The 27,450-nt window shown below is 36.5% G+C and overlaps 1 protein-coding gene and 1 pseudogene across 1 annotated transcript in view; both read right to left on the bottom strand.

The window, feature by feature from the left end:
* Positions 1 to 27,450, bottom strand: part of SLC30A9 (solute carrier family 30 member 9) — an 85,942-nt gene that overhangs the window by 45,635 nt on the left and 12,857 nt on the right. Inside the window, exons 3-7 of the mRNA XM_047719189.1 lie at positions 14,725 to 14,787; positions 12,484 to 12,583; positions 10,418 to 10,510; positions 9,963 to 10,045; positions 1,156 to 1,214 (exon numbers count right to left, since the gene is read on the bottom strand). Coding sequence (XP_047575145.1) covers positions 1,156 to 1,214; positions 9,963 to 10,045; positions 10,418 to 10,510; positions 12,484 to 12,583; positions 14,725 to 14,787 — 398 coding nt within the window. The remainder of the gene's footprint in view (positions 1 to 1,155; positions 1,215 to 9,962; positions 10,046 to 10,417; positions 10,511 to 12,483; positions 12,584 to 14,724; positions 14,788 to 27,450) is intronic.
* LOC125093676 (ornithine decarboxylase-like) lies at positions 17,375 to 18,700 on the bottom strand (annotated as a pseudogene).

The following is a 27,450-nucleotide window of genomic DNA, read 5'->3' as shown; positions in this document are numbered from 1 at the left end:
TTATTCCACAGCAGCAGTGAAGAGCCTGGCTCTTGGGGCAAAGATTCCACCAATGGGATGCCAGAAACACAAAACTCAGAGAGGAAATGGAAATTAAGGAGTTCTGAATACAATGAATAGAAAAGAAAAGAACAAATAAATAAAATATGACTAGAGTTGTCATCACTGACAACCAAAACTTTGCCAAAAGGGAGCAATGTCTGAAATGTAACTCAGAAGAAAGGAGACAATCTGCACAGCTAGTCTTTTCTCCAAATAGGACCTTCACTTTTTGACAGGAGATATCTCCCAACTAAGTTTAAATGCAATGTTGGCTCTGGACATGATTACTTGGTATGTTGGAGGTACTGGTGACTTTGATAAAAGCCATTTCAGTGGACTGGTGGGGATGAAAGCCCAAATGAAGAGGATTCAGAAGAGAATAAGGGATAGGATGATAAAGGTAAACTTTCTATACTGGTCTCAATATTAATTTCCTTCTAATAGTAGATAAGTTAGTAAATCTGGTGATGAAAAGTGAGCTACTTTTATCTGATTACAACTATTTTTTTCAGTGAAAGATGAAGCAAGGTCATCAGCTGAAGAGGAAGGCTGTAGGAAGTTTGGGAAGACAGGAAAAGTATGCAACAGCTGTTTCACAGAGTGAGAGACTGAACGCATTATGGAAGTTCAGTAAGACTGTCAAATAATATTGTGTCCACTGATTTTATACATACTCATATAATAAGTAAGAACAATCTGAATGGCTGTGTAATTTTCTTGTCCAAGGGCTAAACTTTTTGAGTACAAGCACAGAAGTGGCAGTTTGAATATTTAATCAGGGTTAGAAGTAGGAGAGAGGACAAAGGAAATTAAAGGTATATACAAAAGAGTTAAATTTTACTAAAAACCTAAGAAAATAAAGACTTCTCCCTTACCTGTATCTATATACTTATGGTTTATAACATGTTATGAATTTAAAGAGAAATTATGTCCCAGTTTTTTTTAATTTCAAGAAAACCAAACAGAGACAGACTATATAATTCAGTAAATTACACTGTGCTCAAGAAAATCTTGAATTATGATCAAACATGCTAAAATTTCACAATGGACTGATACTAAAATTTCACTGTGCAAAAATATACACATGTAACATTATCAGAAAGATAATCTTACCTTGGTGTTTCCCAGGAAGTCTCTATATTCTCTTAGTATCTTTTGGTTTCTAAATAGCCCTTTATAAGAAAAGAATTACAAAATACATTTAGCTCATACATATTCTATCAGTCACATTCTACACTAACACAATTATTCTCTTTAAGAGTATGTTAAATATTTTCTATTGGCTATCAGTAAAAGTACTGGATTATTATAAAAAATCTGGATCTGCAACCTGGATAAAAAATGGGCAAAGGACTAGAACAGACCTTTCTCCAAAGATGATATACAAATGGCTAACAAGCACATTAAAGAATGCTCATATCAAACTCTTTATGGAAAATGCAAATTAAAACTAAAATAAGGTATCACCTCACACCCACCAGAATGGCCATTATCCAAAAACAAAACAAAACCAACTCAGAAAATAACAAGTGTTGGCAAGGATGTGAAGAAAGTGAAAACCATTTGTATGCTGGTGGGTCAGTAAAATGGTGCAACCGCCGTGGAAAGCAACATGGAGGGTTCCTCAAAAAATTAAAAACTACCATATGATCTAGCAATCCCACTTGGAGGTATACATCCAAAAAAAAAAGGAAAAAGAAAAAAAGAAAAAGAAAAAAGCAAGCAAGGTCTCAAAGAAATATTTACATACTCATATTCAGAGCGCCACTATTCAGAATAGCCAAGAAGTGAAAGCTACCAAAATGTCCATGGATAAACAAAAGGCGGTATATGCATACAATGAAATATTATTCAGACTTAAAAAAGATGGAAATCCTGGCACAAAGATAAACCTTGAGGACATTAAGCTACATGAAATCTCAGTTAAAAAGACAAATATTGTATACTTCTATTTATATGAGTCAAATTCATAGAGACAGAAAGTAGAACAGTGGTTACCAGGGCTACAGGTAGGAGAAAAGGGGAACCATTTGTTTACAGAGTTTCAGTTTTATGTGATGAAAAAGCTCTGGGAAAAAAATTCCTAAAGACTTGTTTCTTAACAATGTGAATATACTTAATAATTCCTTTAAAATGACAAATTCTGTTATGTTTTTTAACACAACACAAAAAGGCAGGGAGAAATGCAATGAGAGAAAGGTGCACTTTTAAAAATGTTTATTTATTTATTTTAGAGGGTGGGGGTAGGAAGGGCTAGACGTAGAGGAAGAAAAAGAATCTTAAGCAGGCTCTATGCCTACTGCAGAGCCTGAGGCTGGGCTTGATCTCACAAGCCAGAGATCATGACCTGAGCTGAAATCAAGAGTTGGACACTTACCCAACTGAGCCACCCAGGCGCCCCAGAAAGGTACTCTGATATAAGATTCTCTTCTCAATATTATCTAAAAATATGAATTACTTAATCTTATTGTTTTTAAAGATTTTATTTATTTATTTGACAGAGATCACAAGTAGGCAGAGAAGCAGGCAGAGAGAGAGGAGGAAGCAGGCTCCCTCTGAGCAGAGAGCCCGATGTGGGGCTCGATCCCAGGACTCTGGGATCATGACCTGAGCGGAAGGCAGAGGCTTTAACCCTCTGAGCCACCCAGGCACCCCTGAATTACTTAATCTTGATAGAAGAACCAGTTCTTCAATTTTTAGCTCAAGGTTTAAAAATACAAGAAAAACAAATTTCTATTACTTTATTTTCTCAAACTGTGTTTAAATATTTCCTTTCATATATGTACAGCCTCATGGTACCATTATTTTAATAGCAGAAGACTGAAAACAACCTATGGGGGAATGACTGAATAAACCATGTTGTACCCCCCAAAATGGAGTATTATAAAAAGAATGAAGAAATGTCTCTATTTATTGCTACAGATTGGTCCTCAGGACATAATGTCAATAAAAAAACCAAAGACAGAAAGTATACCTTATTTATGAAAGGGGGTGGGGAGGGAATTAATACCATATACATGCTATTTCATAGTATATTTTTTAATGGAAAAAATAACTCCAAAACTGATTTTTTAAATGGTTACCAATGTGAGAAGGAGAAACAGGGTGGAGAAGATAAGGATGGAAACTAAATTTCTCTGAAGGTTCTGTCTGGTAGAGGAATCATACAAGTTATTTCTAAATATCAGAAGCAAAATGAAACAAATGAACATCATTTTATACCTATTTGATGGTTTATCTATGCAGACAGAAATTTCAAGTGAATTTAAAACAAAGAAACATTATACATCCCTAGTGGAATATATACTAAAGACAAAAACGAAAGTCAAGAACACTTAAATCATCCTGATGGCAATAATACTGGTATTATTATTTTGAAACTATACCATGTTCTTTCTATATGTATGTATACACATATAAGAGTAAACCAAAAATATAATTATATTATTGGATTAAGAAATAAGATTTTCAGTGTAAGGAAAAGTTAAAAAACACAACAAAGAAAACATTTTAAGTTTTCCAGAATAGCCTATATAGCTTCTCTCTTAAGGAAAATGAAGTATTTCTTATTACTGTCCACTGGAAAGACCTTAAAAATATGTCAACCTATTAAAAATGAGTACCACTGGGGCACCTTGGTGGCTCAGTCCGTTAGGCGTCCAACTCTTTATTTCCGCTCAGGTCGTGATCTTGTGGTCATGAGATTGAGCCCTGCATCAGGCTCCACGCTGGAGATAACAGCCTGGACATAACAGCCTGCTTAGGATTCTTTTTCTTCCTCTCCCTTTATCCCTCCACGCCTTCCTCTCTCCCTCAAAAAAAAAAAAAAAAAAAAAAGTACCCCAAAGGCCCAAGTACAATCTCTCAATTTTATTTACCACAAAAAAAAAAAAAGGGGGTTCTTTTCAGAAATGGGTAATGCCCAGTCTGGGCAGGACACGTACAAGATAAACCTGAAACACTTTATTATACTTAAAAGAAAGGATGCCACAATACTAGGGTTATGACAAAGGGACTTCAGAACCAACTTGAGGTACTTCCATTGGCCAAAAATGGGACAATCTGAACACCACTAATTTATCTACTTTGTTCTTTCCTTCCTAGCATGTCTCCTCCACCATCTCTCCCTTCTCCTTGATCTCCTTCCTATCCCACTACTTCACCCTCTTGATACTGAACTCCCACGCTCTCAAAAAACTCTCTCTCCCCCTTTTCTTCCTATATTACTAACTATAACTGTCTCTCAATTTCCACCTAGAAATTTCACCAACTCATCAAGGGAAGGTAATACTGTCACCTTTAAGCTTTAGTCCTCTAAAGAATTTAGAAATACAGTTGAAGAATTCAGATTCTCCTAAATAAAGCCTGTCAAAGAAAAGTATGCATACATTTTTCTCAGATGCTAGCATCTCTATCTCTATTTTATTCCTGCCACATTATATCTGTTCCCCAAAGTAACCAGAACTATAACTGCAGTGCAACCATCTAATTCCTCAATGCAATCTGCCCTATTGGAACAACATTTGATCATATCCTGTATGAGCATCTCTATTACCTTAAAGAACCCAACAGAAGCCTTTAACTGAATAGTGGTATCAAAATTCTGAAGTTCCCTGACTCCAATATATATTTCTCTTAAGGCAATATTTCACCCCTGTGGATTTAACTGTAGCTCTCTTTAGCATATCTGTGAATATAATCAGCAACTGTTTGCTTTTTCTGTGGCCCAAACCCCACGGATACTAAAATTTACTGATTCTCTTTATTACTTCTCAAAATGTTATACTAATGATTTAAAGGACTTGGATTCTACAAAAAAATCTACACTTGCTCAACATGCAGATGACTTCATATTATATATTGCAAGCCTATGAGAATCTCAAACATATTCCTTATTCCTCCTGACTAGATTAGTTGAAAAGAGAAAAAATGTTTTCAATTTTGTCAAGAAAAGGAATAATTAGCAAAAGGTCATTCATTTTCTTTGCCTGAATACAAACTATCTAAAACCATCCTAGATCTTCAGCCAAGGTGCAACTGAGAGGATATTAAGACCGAATGAGATTACTACAGGTAGTGCTTAGTGAACTTTCTAAAACAGTTCAACTACCACTACCATGTAAACTAACTAAAACAAATACCTGTTTTTTCAGAAATATACACTGAAATATTTAAAGATGAAATGGATTCATTTCAAAGTAATTTAGTAGAGTGAGGGTAAAGGAGATATAGATAAAACAAGGTTGACCATGTGTTGATAACTGTAAAGCTGGGTGATGGATTCCTGCGGAGTGGTTATACTTTCCTCTGTACTTCTATGTTTGAAATCTCCCACAAATGGGGGGAATGAAACAAAAACTGAAGAAGGAAGATGAGAAAATACTCAGAGCAAAAACCTGCAGCAAAGTAGGAATAGAGAGAAGATATCTCAACATCATAAAGGTCATGTATGGAAGACCCACAGCTAATATCATCCTCAATGGGGAAAAACTGAGAGCTTTTCCTCTAAGGTCAGGAATAAGACAGGGATGTCCACTCTCACCACTGTTAAACATAGTACTAGAAGTCCTAGCATTAGCAATCAGACAACAAAAAGAAATAAAAGGCATCCTGGGGCATCTGAGTGGTTCAGTCGGTTAAGCATCTAGACTCCTGATTCTTGCTCAGGTCATGATCTCAGGATTGTGATACTGAGACCCACATCAGGATCCACGCTGGGTGTGGAGTCTGCTTAGCAATCTCTCTCTCTCTCTCTCTCACTCCCTCTACCCTGCCCCACTCTCTCCCTCACTAGTTAAAAAAAAAAAAAGGAGGAAATAAAAGGCATCCAAATCAGCAAGGAACAATTCACAGATAACATGATACTCTACATAGAAAACCCAAAGACTCCACCAAAATACTGCTAGAACTGATACACAAACTCAGCAAAGTCGCAGGATACAAAATCAACAGAGAAATCTGTCGCATTTTCTATACACCATAAATGAAGCAGCAGAAAGAGAAATCAAGGAATTGATTCCATTTGCAATTACACTGAAAACCGTAAGATACCTAAGAATAAGCCTAACTAAAGATGTAAAAGGTCTGTATTTTGAAAACTATAGAATATTTATGAAAGAAATTGAAGAGGACACAGAGAAATGGAAAAACATTCCATGCTCACAGACTAGAAGAATAAACATTGTTAAAATGTCTATACTACCCAAAGCATCTACATATTTAATGCAATCCCTATCAAAATACCACCAGCATTTTTCACAGAGCTAGAACAAAGAGTCCTAAAATTTATATCGAACCACAAACGACCCCAAATAGCCAAAGCAATCTTGAGAAAAAAAAGAAAAGCTGGAGGTATCATGATTCTGGACTTCAAGCTCTATTACAAAGCAACAGTCATCAATACAGTATGGTACTGGCACAAAAATAAATACATAGATCAATGGAACAGAATAGAAAAGCCAGAAATGGGCCCACAATGATATGGTCAACTAATCTTTGATAAAGGAGGAAAAAAATATCAATGCAAACAAGATAGTCTCTTTAACATACTGGTGCTGGGAAAACTGGACAGCCACATGTGGAATGAAACTGAACCACTTTCTTACACCATACACAAAAATAAATTCAAAATGTATTAAAGACCTGAATGGGAGACACAAAACCATCAAAATCCTAGAGAAGAACACAAGTAGCAACCTCTTTGACCTCAGCCATGGCAACTTATTGCTAGACATGTCTCCAGAGGCAAGGGAAACAAAAGCAAAAATGAACTATTGGGACTTCATCAAGATAAAAATCTACTTCTTCTTCTTTCTTTTTTTTTTTTTAAAGATTTTATTTATTTGAGTGACAGCAAAAGCGAGAGAGATCACAGAGAGAGAGGGAGAAGCAGACTCGCTGCTAAGCAGGAAGTCCAATGCGGGTTTCGATTCCAGGACCCCAGGATCATGACCTGAGCCGAAGGCAGACACTTAACTGACTGGCTGCCCAGGCACCTCAAGGTGAAAAGCTTCTGCACAGCTAAGGAAACAACAAAACTAAAAAGGCAACCTACAGAATGGCAGAAGGTATTTGCAAATAATATAGCGGATAAAGGGTCAGTATCCAAAATCTACAAAGAACTTACCAAACTCAACACCCCCCAAAACCCCCCCAAATAATCCAGTTTAAAAATGGGCAGAAGACGTAACTAGACATTTTCCCAAAGAAGACATACAGATGGTTACAGACACATGGAAAGATGCTCGACATCACTCATCATCAGGGAAATGCAAATCAAAACCACCATGAGATACCACTTCACCCTAATGGCTAAAATTAACAACTCAGGAAACAACAGATGATGAGAATGCAGAAAGGGGGAACCCTATTATACTGTTGGTGGAAATCCAAACTGGAGCAGCCACTCTGAAAAACAGTACAGAGGTTCCTCAAAAAGTTAAAAATAGAGCTACCCTACCACCCAGCAATTGCACTACTAGGTATCTACTCAAGGCGTACAAACATACTGATTCAAAGTATATGTACCCTGTTGTTTACAGCAGCCATTATTAACAACAGCCAAGGTATGGAAAGAACCCAAATGTCCATCAACTAATGAATGGATAAAAGAAAATGTGGTGTAAATATACAATGGAGTATTACTCAGCCATCAAAAAGAATGAAACCTTGCCATTTGCAACGATGTGGATGGAGCTACTGTATTATGCTAAGCAAAGTAAGTCAGTAAGAGAAAAACAAATACTGTATGATTGCACTAATATGTGGAACTTAAGAAACAAAATAGATGAACATAGGCGAAGGGAATAAAAAAAAGAAAGGGAGGCAAACTCTTAATTACAGAGAACAAATTGAGGGTTGATGGAGGGGAGGTGGGCACAAGATGGGCTAAATGGGTGATGGGGATTAAGGAGGGCACTTGCTGTGATGAGCACTGGGTGTTAGATGTAAGTGATGAGTCACTAAATTCTACTCCTGAAACCAATATTACACTATATGTTAACTAACTGGAGTTTAAAAAAACTTGAAATAAAAATAAATTTTTTTTAAAAAGTAGATAACTCCAAAAAAAAAGAAAAAAATATTTAGAACAGACAAAATTAAAGAGTTAAAATCTACCAAAAACTCATTAAATAAATTTAAGAAGATATACAATGTAAGAGATGGAGTAAAGGATATAAAAATTATCACAGAAGAAGAGTTAAGAAAAACAAATAAATATATTAAAGATAACCAACCTCAGCAGTCACCAGAGAAACTCAAAATTAAATATATCATCTACTGCCCATCAAATACACAACAAAGTTAAAACAATGGTAATATCCAACATTGTCAAGGGTTTGAGAAAATAGTCACCCTCATACACTTTAAGTGTAAATGTAAACTGGCACCATATTCCTTCAGAGAATATTCTATTAAATTTTAAAATGCCCATGTCCTTTGACCTTGAAATATTACTAACATTTTATCTATGAATTTGTAATAAGAGAATATGTTATTATATATTTAAGAAATATGATATTGACTGTTGTATTCTTTGTAATAGTAAAAAAAAGTTTGAGAACATAAAGCTTATTACATCCACACAGTGGAATATTATGCAGCTGTTAAAAAAAGAATGAGAGAGAGGTAGATTTCTATATGTAGATGGGAAGATGTTTATGGCTACACTGGCAAGTATAAAGAACTGGAGGCAAAACAATAGGTATAGTGTCACCAATTTTTATGTTTAAGTGAAAAAAATGATGTATATAAAATTTGAAAATGCAGCAGAGAAATATTCTGGATAGATATATCCCAAACTTCCAGCAACAGTTATCCATAGGAAGTAAAATGAAATGGTGACTAGAGAAAATGAAAGGAGACTTTTATTCTTTATATTTTTGCATCCTTTTTTAAATCACAAGTGTGCAACACTTTTGACATTAATGAATATATACATGTATGTAAATCAAAGAATTAGCTAAATTATATCTCACATAATTCTGAATCCTAATTCTATAAAGGTGGCTTTGTCACTCAACTATTGGAGTGTTAAATACCCAGAGACTCTTATTTGCAACTAAAACTCAAGCATCAACCACAGCTTCTAGTTCACAGCTTCTGTTTGATAAATATCTGCTGAATGAATGAATTAAAGTAGAAGTGGGGCAGGCAGTGCCTGGGTGGCTCAATCAGTTAAGCATCCAGCTTTGGTTTCAGCTCAGGTCATGATCTCATGAGACATGAGATCAGCCTGGCATCTCTGTGTTCAGTGGGAGTCTGTGTCTCTCTCTCCCGCCGTTTCCTTTTGCCCCTCCCCCAATTCATGCGACTCTCCCTGGAATAAACAGAAAATTTAGAAAAGTAAAGTAGAAATGAGGAAACTGAATTAACAGACTTTTCTGTAAGAAAGCACAATCACTTTTAGAACAAGTGTAATCTTCAAATCAGACCATAAATTATAATATTCATGTATCTTATAATAATAAACCACCAACCAGCTTTGTTTCCTCTCATCATCCTTAAAAGAGCTATAGAGGAAAAACACAAAAAAATAGATACTGCTTTTATTTTATTTATTTTGTTTTTTAAGATTTTATTTGTGAGAGAGAACAAGCATGCAAACACACAAGCAGGGGAGCAGCAGGCAGGAGAAGCAGGTTCCCCACCGACCCAGGAACCTGATGCTAGGATTCATTCCAGTACCCTGGTATCATGACCTGAGATGAAGGCAGACGCTTAACCGAGTGAGCCACCTAGGTGTCCTGATACTATTTTTAAAAAGTAACTGAATCCCAAAGTGACAATTAATATTTGCTAGAACCAAAAGAGCCAAAATGGAGAGGCATGCAACTACTAGGGAGTGCAATTATTAAAGGCCCAAGTTTTACCTACAACTTACTTTTCAATTAACTCCACTTTAAAGTGAATATACTTACTTTCTCTGTATTCTATTTCTGCTTCTTTACGCAGTTTTTTCTCTCTGGCCAGAGCTTCAGGGCTTCCCCAAACTTCCAAGGATCTGTACATACATATATAGCCATCAACAATGGACAATTTTAATGACTTTATTGTAATTATATTTAAATCAAGATGAACTATAACTACATGAAAAGATTACAACAAAACAAAAGGTCCTTTAAGAAAAATACATAGGACTTAAAAAATGTTTCTAAATTAACTCTAAATAGTAAGTAAATTCAACAATAAATTTTCTTATAAATTATCAAATACTTTTAGTTAACTAGTACATATTAGTAATTTGCAAACAAGTTTGCAAAGATAAAAATATTCTGCTTTTAAAATAGATCACTTAAAAGCCTCTATCCAATATTGGTTTTTATTAATCTAAAATTTGCCTTGTACATTTATTCTAGAAGAAGCATGTTCTTACTTTGCCTCCACATCTGATCTCAAGTATACAGTAAAGGACTCAGTATCTTCATGAGGACTTCGTCGTCTGATTTTTCGAAGCTGGTCTAGATCACTGAAGAAAGAAACGTGCTGAATTTATTCTGAAAAGGTTCACATAGTTTTTGTTCTTAGAAAGATTATTAGGGGTAGGTAAAAGCCACTACCTAGATCCTGATCTTTAAAGGCTATACAGATCAGTTTAAGGCTGGAAAGATCAGTTTAAATAAAGATGGCATTTTGTACACAAAATGTGGTCTAGAGACAGTGAAAAAATAAAAATTTTTCTTGATGCTCACTAAAAATACCATAATGTGATAGGCAGAGATGTAATTCCTTCATTAGTGTTTGTACTTTATCTGCTATGGACTCCCCACTGCAATGTCTGATGTATGAAAAAAAGTAGAAAAAAACATGGATTAGAGTAACATCCTCTACTTAAGAATTTAAATTAAAAATTTATAGTCATACTTGTTCATATCCAGATTAATACTAAGTGGTGATACTAAATGGTAATATTATTTACAGGTATCAAGTTAAAGAGTGTCTGTCAATTCTATGTTATTTATTTTCCATTCTCAAGGTTTATGTATTCATCAACACTGCTAAACAGTCATTCTAAATTTTTTTTTTAAAGATTTTATTCATTTATTTGACAGACAGAAATCACAAGTAGGCAGAGAGGCGGGCAGAGAGAGGGGGAGAAGCAGGCCCCCTGCTGAGCAGAGAGCCCGACGCGGGGCTCGATCCCAGGACCCTGGGATCATGACCTGAGCCAAAGGCAGAGGCTTTAACCCACTGAGCCACCCAGGCACCCGGACAGTCATTCTAAATTTGATCAAATTTCCTATGGAAATTTTAGAAGAGTTATGAAAAGGCCTATAAATAAAAAGCTGGTATAAGTTCCAAGAAATTAAACTTGGGAGATTATAGGGTGCCTGGCTGGCTCAGTCAGTGGAGCAGCAACTCGATCTCGGGATTGTGGGTTTGAGCCCCACACTGGGTATGGAGATTACTTAAAAATAAAATCTTTAAAATAAATACAATACAATAAATCAACAACCAACCATCACATATTAGTATAAAGTTTGGACAAGGTATCAAAGATATGTATTCTAACCCCATGATGCTGACTTAGTAAATGAGCTGAGTCATCAGTGACGTCTTTACTATGTTTCCTGGCCTACAATGTGGAGCTAGCAATACCTAATCTACTTAATTCACAAAATTTTTGTGAGAACTAAATGAAATACTCCATGTGAAACAGGACATTGTTTTACATCAATCAATGGCACAACTGGTTGTTAATAGGTATGGAAGTTACAAAACTGATTATAAGAGTACTTATTTCTTGATAATATACCATAGAGGCTGTGATGGGCGGGGGGGGGGGGGGGGGGGGGGGGGAAGAGGCTAAATCTGATAACTAAATGTCAAGAAATTTTCCATGCAATATGGCTTGCTTAGGTAAACATGGAAAAAGGAGGGGGAAATTTTTAATTTGTGACAAATATCTCAACAAATCTATGATTACAAGAAAATTCATAACAAAAAGATATCAGAAAACAAAAATAATTTATGCTCAACAGAGTTGGAGTATGAACATAAATGTAACTAAATTACTCAACTCCACTAGCCAAAAAAAACCAACACTTTTTTTTAATTTTATTTTTTTCAATGTAAAACCCAACACTTTAAAAAGCTAAACATACAAATATGCAAATATCTTATTGATAAGATATCTTATATGCCACGTATTAACATAATAATAAAACTCCTAAGGTTCTTATGTGATACAGATGTCTTGAAGAACCTGCTTCTTTGGGTTTAAGATACCAGGAAAGACTGGATTGCCCACACTGAAGCAGAATTCCGTTTCATACGCTAACAATTTTAACATTTTTTTAACTGAACAAAGTAGTTCTTCAATTTAGGAAGGAGTCATGGGAAAATTTCCACATGGATAGCAGCAAGTAACACATTCTAAGAAATACATGGTTATTTAGATGAGCTAGAACTACCACACTTTATAAAAAACAACTACTATACCTGGATTTAAGGCAGAACTCATTTATTGCTCTGACTCCAGTGATGAAATTATTCTGAGTGTACTTTGGTCCATACTCCCTCTTCTTAAGGACTGCTTTGACTACGTCCAAAAATATAAAAAAGCATAAATATGGACATTAGAAATCACATTAGAAGATGAACATATGCTGATACTCAAGAGGGCTCACTAATGAATTTCACAGAAAAACTGATGTTTTTCTTGATGCACTGAATGGCACCAGAAGAAGAAAGTCTCCCAAGTGCAGATTAGGACAGAATTCCATTTGTAGCCGTCTAGATTGTATCTCCATAGTCATCTGTAACTGATGCCAAATGTCAACCCTCTGTCTAATGGATACCCTGTAGAGGTATTCCTGGTCTGTTTACATTGTACTAGTACAATATAAATGGTCTAGGGTCTAAAAAAAATAATAATAAATTGTCTAGGGTCTAAATGAAAAGGAGGTTTCAATAAAAAGAAAAAAATCACATGCTTGTTCAATGTTTTCTAAACTGCAGGGTAAAACCGACATTTTATAAAAAATTCAAATAAAAAGTGAAGAAAGAGTACCACATACAACGAATAAGTACGTTTTGTGAAAGCTTTTGTTTCAGTTACATACAATAATGTGTGTGTATATATATATATAGTAGGTCATTAATATTTCTTATGTGACTTGCAGTCAAAAAAGCCTAAAGCTGCTGGACTGTTTCCCCATAGTTCATAAGAAAGCTAAAGTAAACATAAGAAATATTTTTATAAAATATAAAATATAAAATAGTTAAAAATTCTAGAACGTTTACTACAGATTCTAGGTAATACTACCTTCTATTAAACTGTTTCCCTACTACCAAGTATCAAGTTGTTCATTAAAAAAAAAAACAAAAAAAAAACCAAAAAAAAAAAAACAGAGATATCAATAACAAAGTATCAGTTTGGCATCAATTATAGTCTGTAAATCAAAAACTACACTCAATATAGGTCTATATTTATAAATCAGATACTGAGACTTTCGATTGTATGACACAGATAAATAAAATAAGCAAATATCTGAAGAGCAGGGGCAAAACAACAGAAAGTCATCTGTTCCACTTCCAACTATCACCCTGTTGCTTCATATTCTATTCTCAGATATTAATTAACAAGTTTTCCATTGTATTTTGAAGTGGAAAGAGCAAATTAAGACTAAAATGATTCATCAATACAGTAGGTAAAAAAGACTTTTAAAATATCATATTAACTATTAAAATCAAATGCAAAAATAAGAAGAACATTCCAAACATAAAGTTCAGTATAAAAATCAAAACTTTATTTGAAAAAAATATATCTAAGGAAGTTCACGATTCTTTTTCTGTGAGTTTCAAGTCTCTGAACTGGCTTACTCTAATAATCCTAAAATTCTATATTCAGATGAGCTCCTCTGGAGCAACTAATTATTCTTTCTTTTGAAAGATTGAGTGTTTTTTTAAATTACTTTTTAAAGATTTCTTCAAAGTATACAGAAATCCCTATTGGCCTGTCCTGGCCCAGGGTATTGACGATGGTGACAGCTATCAATGTTAATTATTCTTAACTGTCATTATATATACTATGGATCATCTTCAAGGTTATACTAGAAAAGAAATCCCATTTTTAGCACAGTCTTATAGGGGAGAAAACTGTGGCAAAGGGAAAATGCCCAAGGCCATACAGTTAATACATCCTGGAACCACAAACTGAATCCACTTTTGTCTGATGTCAAAGCCATGGTGCTTCTAGTCACAGAGTTACTGCCCTTGTCAAACACACTGGTTTGTAGACAGGAGACACAGTTCATTACAAAGAGCAGAGCTGCAAACAAGACTGCCTTTGTCACTCAGTTATTCCTAAAAAAGAAAGCTGGACAAGAATGTCCAAGCTCTATTTGGATTTGAACGTGCTGGAACTGAAAGGTACTGGTCTGTTTAATCACATTACTTTTCTAAAAATGAAAAAGCAATGGGTGACTTTTATTTGCCATTACTTCCTTCTTTGGGCTTTTGAAAAAATAATTACCACCAAATTTATAACCCAAATGCAAAGTGAACTTCAGTAGAAATTAGCTTATAAGCAGGAGTATAAATCTTTACAGTCAGTATATTTAAAGAAAAGTAAAAATAGGCAGGCCACTCAGAATAATACAATTATACAGAGCTCTATATAAATTAATTTTGTATATTCAAAACACCATTATAATGAAAAATAGAATAAAATATATTTACCTCTTACTTGGAGAGGCTCTTGCTTAATAAGTGGAGCTTTCAGTTCAGCGCCTATATTTTCTGCTATAAAGTATATTAAAAAAGTAACAATAAGTAGTTGCTTTCATACAAACCTATGAACTTAATATTAGCTAACAATCTGGCAATGTATAAAAACGATAATACATGACAGACCAAGTTGTATTTATCCTAGGAATTCAAGAGTAGTCAAACATTAGTAAACCTATCAATGCCCCTAATTAACAGATTGAAGAACAAAAACTATAGAATCATTTCAGGAGCTAGAGAAAAAGCATTCACTAATATTCAACACCCATGCAACTTTCAAACTTTTGAAAATTAACATAAGAAGGGATTTCCTTAAAAAATAAAACAAACCTCTAACAAACATACTCAATGGTGAAAAATTTAGATGCATTTCTTTAAAATAAGGAACAGGGTCCCTGGGTGGCTCAGTTGGTTGAGCCACTGCCTTCGGCTCGGGTCATGATCCTGGAGTCCCGGGATCAAGTCCTGCATCGGGCTCCCAGCTCTGCAGGGAATCTGCTTCTCCCTCTGACCCTCTCCCATCTCATACTCTCTCTCACTTTCTCTCTCTCATATAAATAAATAAATAAATAAATAAATAAATAAATAAATAAGGAACAAAACGATGACACATACTATAAATTCTTTTACTCAAAACTACTCTTGAGGGGCACCTAGAGTGGCTCAGTCAGTCAGGCATCTGACTTTGGCTCAGGTCATGATCTCAGGGGCCTGGGATCAAGACCCATGCTGGACTCCCTGCTTAGCGGGAGCCTGCTTGTCCCTCTCTCTCTCCCTCTATTCCTTCCCCTGCTTGTGCTCTCTCTCTCAAATAAATAAATAAAATCTTGGGGGTAAAAAAACTATTGTAGAGATATTATTCAATGAGGAAAGGATGACTATCAAGGAGCTACTGGGACAACTGTACAACTCCCTCCCCCCAAAATAAATGAGTAATTAAATAAAAATTAAAAATTAAATATACCTCACCCCATAAATAGGCAATTTCAGGTAAAGATTTACATGTTAAGGCATTTACACACCTAACAGACAACAGAGAATATATTTATGGTACAGACAGATTTCTTAAACAAGAAAAAATGGGTATATTCTGCTAAATCAAAATTCAAAACTTCTGTCCATCAAAAGATCCTTTAAAGATTTTTTTTAATTTATTTTTTTGACAGACAGGGATCACAAGTAGAGAGAGAAGAGGAAGCAGGCTCCCTGCTGAGCAGAGAGCCCGATGCAGGGCTCGATTCCAGGACCCTGGGATCATGACCTGAGCCGAAGGCAGAGGCTTTTAACCCACTGAGCCACCCAGGCACCCAAAAGATCATTTAAAAAAAGAAAAGAAAAGCTTCAAATTGGGAGAAGATATTTCTAATAAATAGGATCAACAAATGATAACTACCAATATTTAAGAATTACTCCAGATCAACAAGAAAAAAAATCTCATTAGAAAAACAGAGCAGAAGACAGTAAGAAAGAAAGGAAATATAAGTAACAAATAAACATATGAAGAAATGGCTGCCTCATTATAGACAAAACCCAAACGAAACCACAAGAAGCCATTTTACAACCATCATTAGAAGAAAATGAAGAAATACATCAATATCTAATGTTGGCAAGGATATGGAGCAATAAGAATTCATGTACTGCTGGTAGAAATACACAAAGACACAATTACCTTACTAGACAAGTTGCCATTATCTGATATAGTTGAACACAAGCATAACCTGTGACCTAGCAAATTCTACTTCTAGGTCAATATATTTGCCTTAATAGAAAACTTGCACAAGAGTACAAGGAGAAAAGTCTATGAGTATTTCAGAGCAGCACTGGTCTGTTGCTTCAAATTGGAAACAACCCAAATGTCTATAAGCACTGACAATTATACCATGTTATAGTCATAGATTTTATAGTAGTGAACATTATAAATATAATAATGGCCATCTTTCTTTGAGCCTTTACTATATGACAACCACTATTTATTCTAAGCACTTTGCATTTATCAACTCATTTAATTCACACAACCCTCAAAAGTATGTACTCTAATTATCCCCATGAAAATGAATGAACCAGACACATATACCATTAGGATAAATCTTTCCAAAATGTAATGAAAAAAGTAAAACACAAAAGCATACACACAATAAGTTACCACACAATAAAGTAAAAAAAACAAGTTAAACAATACACACAAATGTTTAAATCTATGCTTTTGGAGCTCAACACAAAATTCAGGACAGTCACTTAGTTTTTTCTTTTTTTTTTTTTTTTTTTTTTTTTTAATTTCAAGATATTTTTAAATATAGATTTTATTTTTAAGTAATCTATACACCCAACATAGGGCTCGAACTTACAACCGTGAGATCAAGAGACTCAGGCTCCACCAATTGAGCCAGCCAGGTGCCCCTCAAAATACTTTTTTTTTTTTTTTTTAAAGAAGTTTTATCAGGAAGAGGGGCAGAGAGGGAGGGACAGGAAGAGGGAAAGAATCCTAAGAAGACTCCTCGCTGAGTGCAGAGCTCAACGCAGAGCCTGCCCGTAGGACCCTGAGATCATTACCTGAACCAGAACCAAGAGTAGGACGCCCAATGACTGAGGCAGCGAAGCACCCCAAGATACTTTATTTTGAAAACGGGTCACAACACTAAGCTTCTGGCCCATTCTGCCAAAGTAGAAGCTACAAACACTTGCTCAGCAGCTGAGGGGCACTCTTTGGTAGCATGTATGAGAAGTGAATAAAAATCCTATAAAAACAAATATTCGATTAGTTTCCACAGGAACAAAGATAACTGACTCCATCTCCCTAGCCTTCCATATTGCTGCATCCATGCCAACCCTTCTTACAAAGACATTTCAAAACTAGCAGTAATTAATTTAAACTGTCCCTTCAAATCCCACAATTCAAGAGAGACTTGGAGTTAACAGCTACAGGAATGGCACCCACAAGCGAATGCTAGCTGAAGGACAGGCAGCGGGGGAACGCATTGTCCTCCTCTCCCAGGCACAGGACGCGGGCAGGGGCTGACATCCTAGTCCTCTACTTAGGGCACAGGAAGTCGTGATTCTGAATTTGCTACATCAGTTGCCATGCTGGCCCCTACATCTTAGAGCACCCAGCTGGCCTCTGGTACCCATCCAAAGTAGAAGCAGCAGCAACAGTGTGAACACCCGCTTTTTCAAAGAGCATCCAATCACCCACATGCCTCTCGGGCAAATTACAGCTCTGAACAATGTGATCAAGGCCATCACATGTCAGTCCCAATACGCTAGCTGAATGGTACCTCACATCTGGTTTGGGTCTATTTTGCAGAAGGATCATAAAGGATCCAATTAAATGATCCATATACTCCAACATTCATGTAATACATGAAGTCTGGTTCACTCGACTCACTCTTATCATCAGAGCCTGTGTGATCCTTTAATATGAGTTTTTTTGGCGAAGATACTAACTGCAAGCACGATAGCTGATGCAATGTAGTATCTGCCAGGCTCAGCTATGATTCTCAATCCCAAGTCTGACTCTGACGGGAAATACTTGTCCAGTGCTGGGTTTATAACTGATAAATTTGATGCTGAGTTCTTCAAATTAAAGCTTTCCACCCTCAGATCCAGGAAAGCCACCAATGATATCAAGCAGATACATGCTGAAGCCAACCTCAGCTCCCATGTCAAAGACACAGCAGGCATCAGAGATGGCCTGCACGAAGCTCTCAGGCTCAATACAGCCACTTCCCACGTAGGAGCTGACACCGATGGCATCAGTGTTTAGCTCTCTCACCCATTCCAAAAGAATCCTGCTGGTTTTGAGTGTGGCATCAAATTTAAAATTGAGACGGGCTGTTTTGGAATCATCAGTGGCAATCTGCAAAACCCACTTTACTTTTGGATGTACCTTGGCAATTTTCATCAGTTTAACTTCACTATCAGAAGTCATCATCTGGGGCGCGTGGGTGGCTCAGTGGGTTAAGCCTCTGCCTTCAGCTCGGGTCATGATCTCAGGGTCGGGGGATCGAAGCCTGCATCGGGCTCTCTGCTCAGCAAGGAGCCTGCTTCCCCCCTCCCTCTGCCTGCCTCTCTGCCTACTTGTGATTTCTCTCTCTCTGTCAAATAAATAAATAATAATAATAAAAAATGAAGAAGTCATGATCTGGACTCCATTACTGGCAGCACAGTTCATCTGAGATACTTGTTTTGCAAGGAACTGCACAGATCATCTCTCTGGAGGGACTCAGACTCTCCACCAATTCTTAGGTTGGGTGGTAAATGCCCAGGTGTTGATTTTATTATGTTTTTATCTGATATTTTGTAATAAAAACCTCACCCTTAAAAAAAATTCTCTTTTTTCCTTTCACCCTCCCATGGATGTTACTCCAAATCACTCCTGTCTGTGTTTTCTGCATATTGTGGCAGATAAAAAGTCTACCTCAAAAGAGCAACAACTGGATAGCATTTTTACTTTCTCTTTGGAAGCTTTTAAGTTGGGTTTTTTCTTGTTTTTGGTTTCGTTTTGAAATCTATGATTTTCTTTTAACTTATCCTGCTTAGTATTCAAAGTGTACTTTTGATCTGAAGATTCCTGTTTTTGCCGAAATCTGAAAAATTCTTATCATCTCTTTATATACTTCTCCACCATTTCTCTATTCTCTCTGAAATGGCCTATTAAATGTAGCCGAGAGCTTTATGCCTTTTAAGTGCCTTTTCATTTTTTTTTTTTTTAGTCTTTTTGCTTCCCTATGCACACAAAGGGTCAATTCAATTTACTAATCCTCCACTTGACGATGACTATTTGATCTATTAAACTTTTGTTTTGGGGCGCCTGGGTGGCTCAGTGGGTTAAGCCTCTGCCTTCAGCTCACGTCATGATCCCAGGGTTCTGGGATCGAGCCCCGCATCGGGCTCCCTGCTCAGCAGTGAGCCTGCTTCCCTCTCTCTCTCTGCCTGCCTCTCTGCCTACTTATGATCTCTGTCAAATAAATAAATAAAACCTTTAAAAAAAAAAACTTTTGTTTTAAAGATTTATTTATTTTTAGAGAGTGAGAAGGAGCCAGAGGGGTAGGGAAAGAGGGAGATAAAATCTCAAGCTGATTCCACCACAGGGCTCAATCCTGGGACCCTAAGATCATGACCTGAGCCAAAACCAAGAGTCAGATGCTTAACCTACTGAGCCACCCAGGTGCCCCTAATCTATTAAATTTTTATTTTAGTGACTACACTTTCATTTCTAAGATTTTTAATTGGCTCTTTTCCAGATTTATTTGTTCTGGTTTTACTCTGCCAGTATGTATTTCAAATATGAGTACTGAGGATATTAAACTTCTTTTAAAGCAATTCAGGCTGTTATTTTAGCATCATCTAGAGATAATACACATTTGATTTTGTTGGCTTTCTTACAGCTAGGATTTTTCATGCATTTTTATTTTTTTATTGATACAATTGACATACAAGATTTTATAAGTTTAAGGTGTATAATGTGTTGATTTGAAATGTATACATTGCAATATGATCCTTTGTGTACTTTTATATTTTGGGGATTACAATCCTATTAATTAACAATTAATTAATTAACATCCTATTCTGAATAGGATATATCCTTTCACTCTCCTTCTCATGCTCTAGCTCAAAACTCAATCTGATCCTTCTGTCTTGAACCAGATTTCCTACTGCCAGTTTGAAATTCCCATCCCTCTATCCAGTCTGGAAAAGAGCAAATAGTAGGATCCAAATCCTCTTTTTCCCTCTTGCCTCCCTAACTTACAGCCTCCTACAAGACAAAGCCTCACATAACAAATGGAAGAAGCCAGTTCAGCCTCCGATATGTGTGTGGGTAAGTTCAAACAATGAGTCTGACTCCAGCACTTGGCTATGCATGTATCGCCTATAGATCTATTATCCTAACCAAACCGAACCCCTGGTGGCCAATGCCTGATTACAGACCACAGTCCAGCACCTTCTGTTACACTCCTTGGACATAGCACATCTTTTTCTGAGTCCAGTTGTTTCTTCAGTTTTCTCTTTCTATATTTTACCTATCACCCTAAGGAGAAGTAGAACAGATACCTCAAAGCATCTATTTGAAATGCCATCTTGGTGAGAATTTCTGCCTAAGCCACTGATTTACCTTCCTTCAAAGGTTTTTCAGATAAATTACATGCCAACAGGGGCGCCTGGGTGGCTCAGTGGGTTAAGCCGCTGCCTTCGGCTCGGGTCATGATCTCGGGGTCCTGGGATCGAGTCCCGCATTGGGCTCTCTGCTCAGCAGGGAGTCTGCTTCCCTCTCTCTCTCTCTCCCTGCCTCTCCGTCTACTTGTGATCTCTCTCTGTCAAATAAATAAATAAAATCTTTAAAAAAAAAAATTACATGCCAACAGCCTAGGCACTAACAAAGGCAAAACTCGTTGAAATAAAAGCAAAGGATGCCTGGGTGGCTCAGTCTGCCTTCAGGTCAGGTCACAATTCCAGGGTCCTAGGACTGAGTCCTGCATCTGGCTCCCTGCTCAGTGGAGAGTATCCTTTTCCCTCTGTGCCTCTCTCCCTCTCTCAAAAATAAAAAAATAAATAAAATCTTCAAAAATAAAAAAATAAAAGCAAAAATCTTACATCTAATTTTTAGTATATCCTTAGGGTTTTTTTTAGTGAAAGCCACTGGAGAAATGACTTAACATGGTATATTATGTTTTGATTACTAAAACACATACACAAAATCCAAAAGGCTTTAACTATATATCAAATCCTAAGTAGGTCATGATAGTATCAAACACTCCTATTTAGGGGCACCTGGCTGTCTCAGTTGGTAGAGCATGAAACTCTTGATATCGGGGTTGTGAGTTAAGCCCCACATTGGGTACAGAGACTACTTAAAAATTTTTTTTAAAATTTAAAACACACTAATTAATAACTACAGCTTACAACATTTGACACCAAACAGTTCAATATGCTTTTATTTTTATTTTTATTTATTTGCAAATTCTAAAGCATCTTTATAAAAGTCTATATATCAATTTCTTAAAATTTTGTTGTGGGAAGAGAGAAAAGGGCAGACAAAAGTAAGGGAAAACCTTTAATCACTCACCTAATATCTAAACAGCTAAAATCTACTGTCAAAAGTTTTAGAGACAACCCACTTTTCCACAATGATCAAAGTAATTCAACCAATCACATGAAACAATCTGCTCTAAGACCGATATTTCTGGTTATTTTTCTCACTACAAATGGTCTAGATGCAACTAATAATATAGTGCTAAGAATCATAAACAAGAAATGCAAGTAAATGGTTCAAAAACAGGTTTGAATACTAATTTTGCACACCAACATCTTTATAAACTTATACTCTATCACTGGAGTAGAATCTTTATGATTTCAATAAATAACTAGATAGTCTATCCATGAATATCTCTAGACACTTGTTTAAAGCTCAACCCCTGGCTGTTTGCCACACATCTGCTGTCATTAGCAAAATTAAAACTAATTTTACTAAAATTTAAAACATCTGAATGCTCCTTAAAAATTTAAGGATTCCTTAGCAAGTCTCTGCCTCTTAATGAGCTGTTCCTGACTTTACCATGTGATTTGAATTATTCAAAAGTCAATCTCAAATCCTTAAATATACAAATTATCTTTCAATCAAGCAATTACTTGCTATCTATCTAATGGCTAATAAGTTCTAATTTGACCTAAGCAAATTCTGAAAAATTGAACCCAAAATAAAACCATCAGTAAACAATGTATTTCTAATATAAGAAAATAAACTACCATTTTTATTTCAGTCAGCAGAGAAAAAAGAAACCTGGTCATGGATTTCAATTTCAAACATTCTGTATAGCAGAACCAACATTAAGTGCTTTTGCCTGAATCTATGTTCACCTCAGAAGAGTATTATAACATATTTTTTTCTTAATTGTATGATTTTATCACTTGTTTCTTTTCCCATTTCTATGTTCCAATAAATATGCTTATTTCTGGAACTGAGGGACTCATTACACTCTCCATCCCTTCATCTTCTAATAGCAAACTCTCAATCAATATTCGTCTCTGCAGTTCTCCATCACCACAAGGAAAAGAGAACGAATTGGTTAAAACTGCACAGGAAGCCCAGAGGGAGGATGGGGCTTAGGAAAAAGGATGAAAAACAGGCATTGTAAACACAAGCACAGGTTTCTCGAGGAATCTATAAGATATTCCCCTGTGATGGGGCACCTGGGTGGCTCAGCAGGTTAAACCCTCTGCCTTCAGCTCGGGTCATGATCCCAGGGTCCTGGGATCGAGCCCCACATCGGGCTCTCTGCTCAGTGGGGAGCCTGCTTCCCTCCTCTCTCTCTGCCTGCCTCTCTGTCTACTTGTGATCTCTCTCTGTCAAATAAATAAATTAAAAAAAAAAAAAAAAGATATTCCCCTGTGAAAGGCATCCAACTGAAGAAAAGGTAGTCTTGAAATGTTTATTATTCCTCAAACACGCTCTACTTCTGACACCATATTCTCCTTGGTTTCCCTCCTACCTCTCCAGGCTGCTCCTTCTTAAGTATTCTCCGCAGGCTTCTCTTTCATCTGCCCCTGACTCACTGGGGATTTCTGTACTGGAAGATCTTATCTCCTCACTCTGAACTCCCTTCCTGAACTGCCCCAAACACACTCATGACTTCAGTTATCTCCAGGGTATAGTTAATAGCTAATCCTAAATCTCTCCCCAAGTTAGAACTCTGCATTCACTCATTTACAAATATTTATTAAACCCCTACTACGTGCAAACCACTGCTCTAGGCACTGAGTCTCCTGCTTTCATGGGGCTTTAGAAACAAGGAGGGAATGAGAAATAAAAGAAATATTGAAAATATCAATCGGTATTATTAACTGCTATTCACAGAGAGAATTAAAATTAGGCTAATATTAAAGATTGACTGGGTGGCCACTTTTTTTTTTTTTAAGGTTTTATTTATTTATTTGAGAGAGAGAGTAAGAGAGAGCACATGCATACACATACAAGCAAGGCAGAGGGGCAGAGGGAGAAGCAGACTCCCTACAGGGCTAAATCCAAGGACCCTGAGATCGTGACCTGAGCCAAAGGCAGACACGCTTAACCAATTGAATGGGTGGCTACTTTAGATGAAGTGATTAAAGAATGACTTTGTGCAGAGTTGACATTTTAACTAAGATATAAGTGACCAAAAGGGGTCAGCCATGTGTAGAAGGTCACCTTGGAAAGAGAAAGCACCTAGAGCAAAAGCCCTAAAATGAGAACGAGGTTTGTATTTACTAAGAACCAAAGGGAGACTGGTTTGGCTGAAGAATAATGAGCATGAAAGAGTAGAAGCAAGGAGCCCAGGGAGAAGGCAGTAATCCAGCCAAGAGATGATGAGATGATGATGTCTCACAACAGAAAAGCAGCACACCCAACTGCCTACCAGTCATCTGTTAAGATGTCACAGAGGCACCTACAATTCAGATGTCCAAAACTAAATCACCATCTTCTCATTAAAATACACACTCGTTTTGGTATTCCCAATTTTAGAAATCAATGAATCATCTACACAATCATCCAATCCAGTCAGTAACCAGGCACTATGCTTTACTTGATTCTCTTCTCTTTTTCCTAAATTCAATCACCAAGTCCTAATTATTCAGCTCCTAAATCTCCAGTTCATCTACTCACTTAAAAAAAGCATCGCCATTATCTTAGTCTAGACCCTCATTTGTAATACTGCTCTCACTCTCCTTCCTTTCCAATGGGTTTTCTAGTCAGCAACTATTATCTTTCTAAATTTTAAATCTGATCAAGTACTTCCCCTACTTAAAATACTCTAACAGATTCCCAGTGTCTAGAAAACAAAGTCCAAATTCCTCAACAAAACCTTGATCTGACTTTGCTGACCACCTAATATTCATCCCTTGTGCTCTCAAAACTACCAACATCAGCACCAGGTCCCATACTCACTAACCTAATTACACTAAAACACTTGCAGTTTTGCCTTTCTCTACCATTCATCACACCAATACCTAATTTTCTTTTAGGTCCCTAACTAGGTAACATTTCCTCATGGAAAACTTTCTCAACCATTCAAGACTCAGTTCAATACCCCTCTAAGTACTTCTGCAGCACACAGTACTTCCTCCGCCGTGGTATTTACCATGCAGTATGATTTTTGTTTGCTTAACTTTGTTTTAATTTTCGTTTTAGTAATAAACTCAGAGTCATTCTCTTTTGCTGCCATATAAAAAGCGTTCAATAAATACATCTTGGGGTGCCTAGATAGCCAAGTCAGTTGAGCGTCCAACTCTTGATTTTGACTCACGTCATGATCTCAGGGATGTGGGATAGAGCCCTGAGTGTGGCTCTGCCCTCAGAGCAGAGTCTGCTTATCCCTCTCCCTCTGCTCCCCCCCGTTCTATCTCCAAAACGAATAAATAAAACCCTTAAAAGTAAAATACTTCTTGAATAAATAAATGAATAAAGGACTTCATTTTAATGCTGCACAGCAGACTAGATATCCTGGACAAAATCTTTTCAAACACATCGCTAAGCTCACAAAAAACGATGCAAAGAGGGCAAAAACAAAAGGAAAGCTGAACCTCTACAGACTGAGAACACCAAAGCCAACCAACATTTCCTCTAAGATTTCTGTTGAGGTGGTTTTTTTTTAAAGATTTTTTTTTTTTTTAATTGACAGAGAGACAGAGACAGTGAGAGAGGGAACACAAGCAGAAGTGGCGGAGAGTGGGAGAGGGAGAAGCAGGCTTCCCACTGAGCAGGGAATCCGATGTGGGACTCAATCCCAGGACCCTGGAATCATGACCTGAGCCCAAGGCAGAGCTTAACAACTGAGCCACCCAGGTGTCCCTCTGTTGAGGTTTATAGTCTTTGAGCTTCTACTTCCATTGCTGCTAGGGGCATGAGAGACAGGAGAAGACGATTACATTCTATTCCAGATGGAACATCTAACAGGAGACACCCAGAAAAAAAGCTAGACAGACAGTATAACTGTGAACTAAAAAATACACACACACACAGAAGGGAACAGCAAGAAAGCATGCCAACCTCTCCTTTGGTGTTAAATAGTGGGGATGAAAAACATAAGGCTAAGTCAGCCCTCACACAAGTCTGCAGTCTGAATTCATGCTACCAAAGTGGTCTAAAAAGTCTAAAGCAAAGAATTTAAGTTAATTTGGTCCCAAGCTGTATTCCTAGCAGCTAAGTGAGGCACAAGCAAACTATGCAGAAATGCATCTTCAATCCAGAGAGACTTCGAATAGTTCCAAAACACTAAACTCCATGGAAAATGAATAATTCTCAATAAAAAACAAAGATATGGCATCATGAATGAGTGCACAAAGTAAAAAGATAATACAGTAAGAACCAAAAAATTTCAGATACAATTTTCATTTATAGAATATAAAATAGACACATTTAATATGGTAAGTAATAAGACAGGAGTTTGAAAACTTAAGGAACAAAGAGAATAAATAAGCAAGGTGAAAAATAAACAATTTCTAGATATGAAAAATATAATCACTGAAATTAACAACCCAACATACAGGGTGCCAGGGTGGCTCAGTCGGTTAAGTGTCTGCCTTTGGCTCAGGCTGAGGCCTGCCTCAGGCTCCCTGCTCAGCGGGAAGCCTGCTTTTCCCTCCCCCTCTCCCACTGCTTGTGTTCTCTCTCTGTCAAATAAATAAAACCTTAAAAAAAAAAAAAAAACACAAAAACCCAACATACATATCAACCGGTAGACCAGAGGCTAACTAACAAGGCAATTGGCAAACTAGGCAGATCTAAGAAAATAATCCAGAATTCAGGCCAGAAAGATAAAGAAATACAAAATACGACAGAGAGATTTCGAGACATGGAAAATAAAGCAAAAAGATCTAACATAATTCTTAGAGTTCCAAAAAGAGATAAAAGATAACTGAAAACTGACTCAGTCAGTGAAGCATATGACTCTTGATCTCAGGGTTTAGAGTTCAAGCCCCATGTTGGGTGTATAGATTACTTAAAAATCTTAAAAATAAATGAGCAAAGGGGCATCTGGGTAGCAAAGTCGGTTAAGCGTGAGTGAGACTCCTGGTTTCAGGTCAGGTTGTGATCTCAGGGTGATGAAATCAACCCGCACAGCAGACTCCACATCTACTTAGGTTCTCTCTCCATCTCCCTGCTTCTTCCTTTACTTTTGCCTGCCTGTGCGCTCTCTCTCTCTCACAAACAGATAAATAAAATCTTTAAAAAATAAAATTAAATTAAAAAAAATTTTTAAAAACCCACAAGGAAGCTCATGAGACAATGGCAGAAATATGCTTAAATATATCAGTGATAACAGTAAATATAAACAGACTAAATTTCTAATTATAAGACAAAGATTATCAAATCAGGACAAAAAAAGGTTAAAATTAAAGGATGGGAAAACAGGCAAATACTAATAACATCTGGTAGAGACACTAAAAAAAAAGAGTTGTTACATAAAAAGAAAGGGTGTCATGCATTAGTGTTATGAAATGACTCTAAATGTTTATTTATCTAATAACATAGCTACAAAATATATAAAGCGAAATTTTAGGGACAATTGTTGAAGGAAAGACTGTCAAATCCACCAGAGCTATTGTGGCTTAAACACCTACTTTAGAAGAAGAGGAAGGTACAGAATTAACGAACAATACAGCTATCTGATCATTAAAAAATGAATGACAGAATAAGCACAAAGAAAA

This window comes from Lutra lutra, chromosome 2, assembly GCF_902655055.1.
Source record: "Lutra lutra chromosome 2, mLutLut1.2, whole genome shotgun sequence".
NCBI classification, from domain to species: domain Eukaryota; kingdom Metazoa; phylum Chordata; class Mammalia; order Carnivora; family Mustelidae; genus Lutra; species Lutra lutra.
This window is presented reverse-complemented; position numbering and strand designations above follow the sequence as displayed.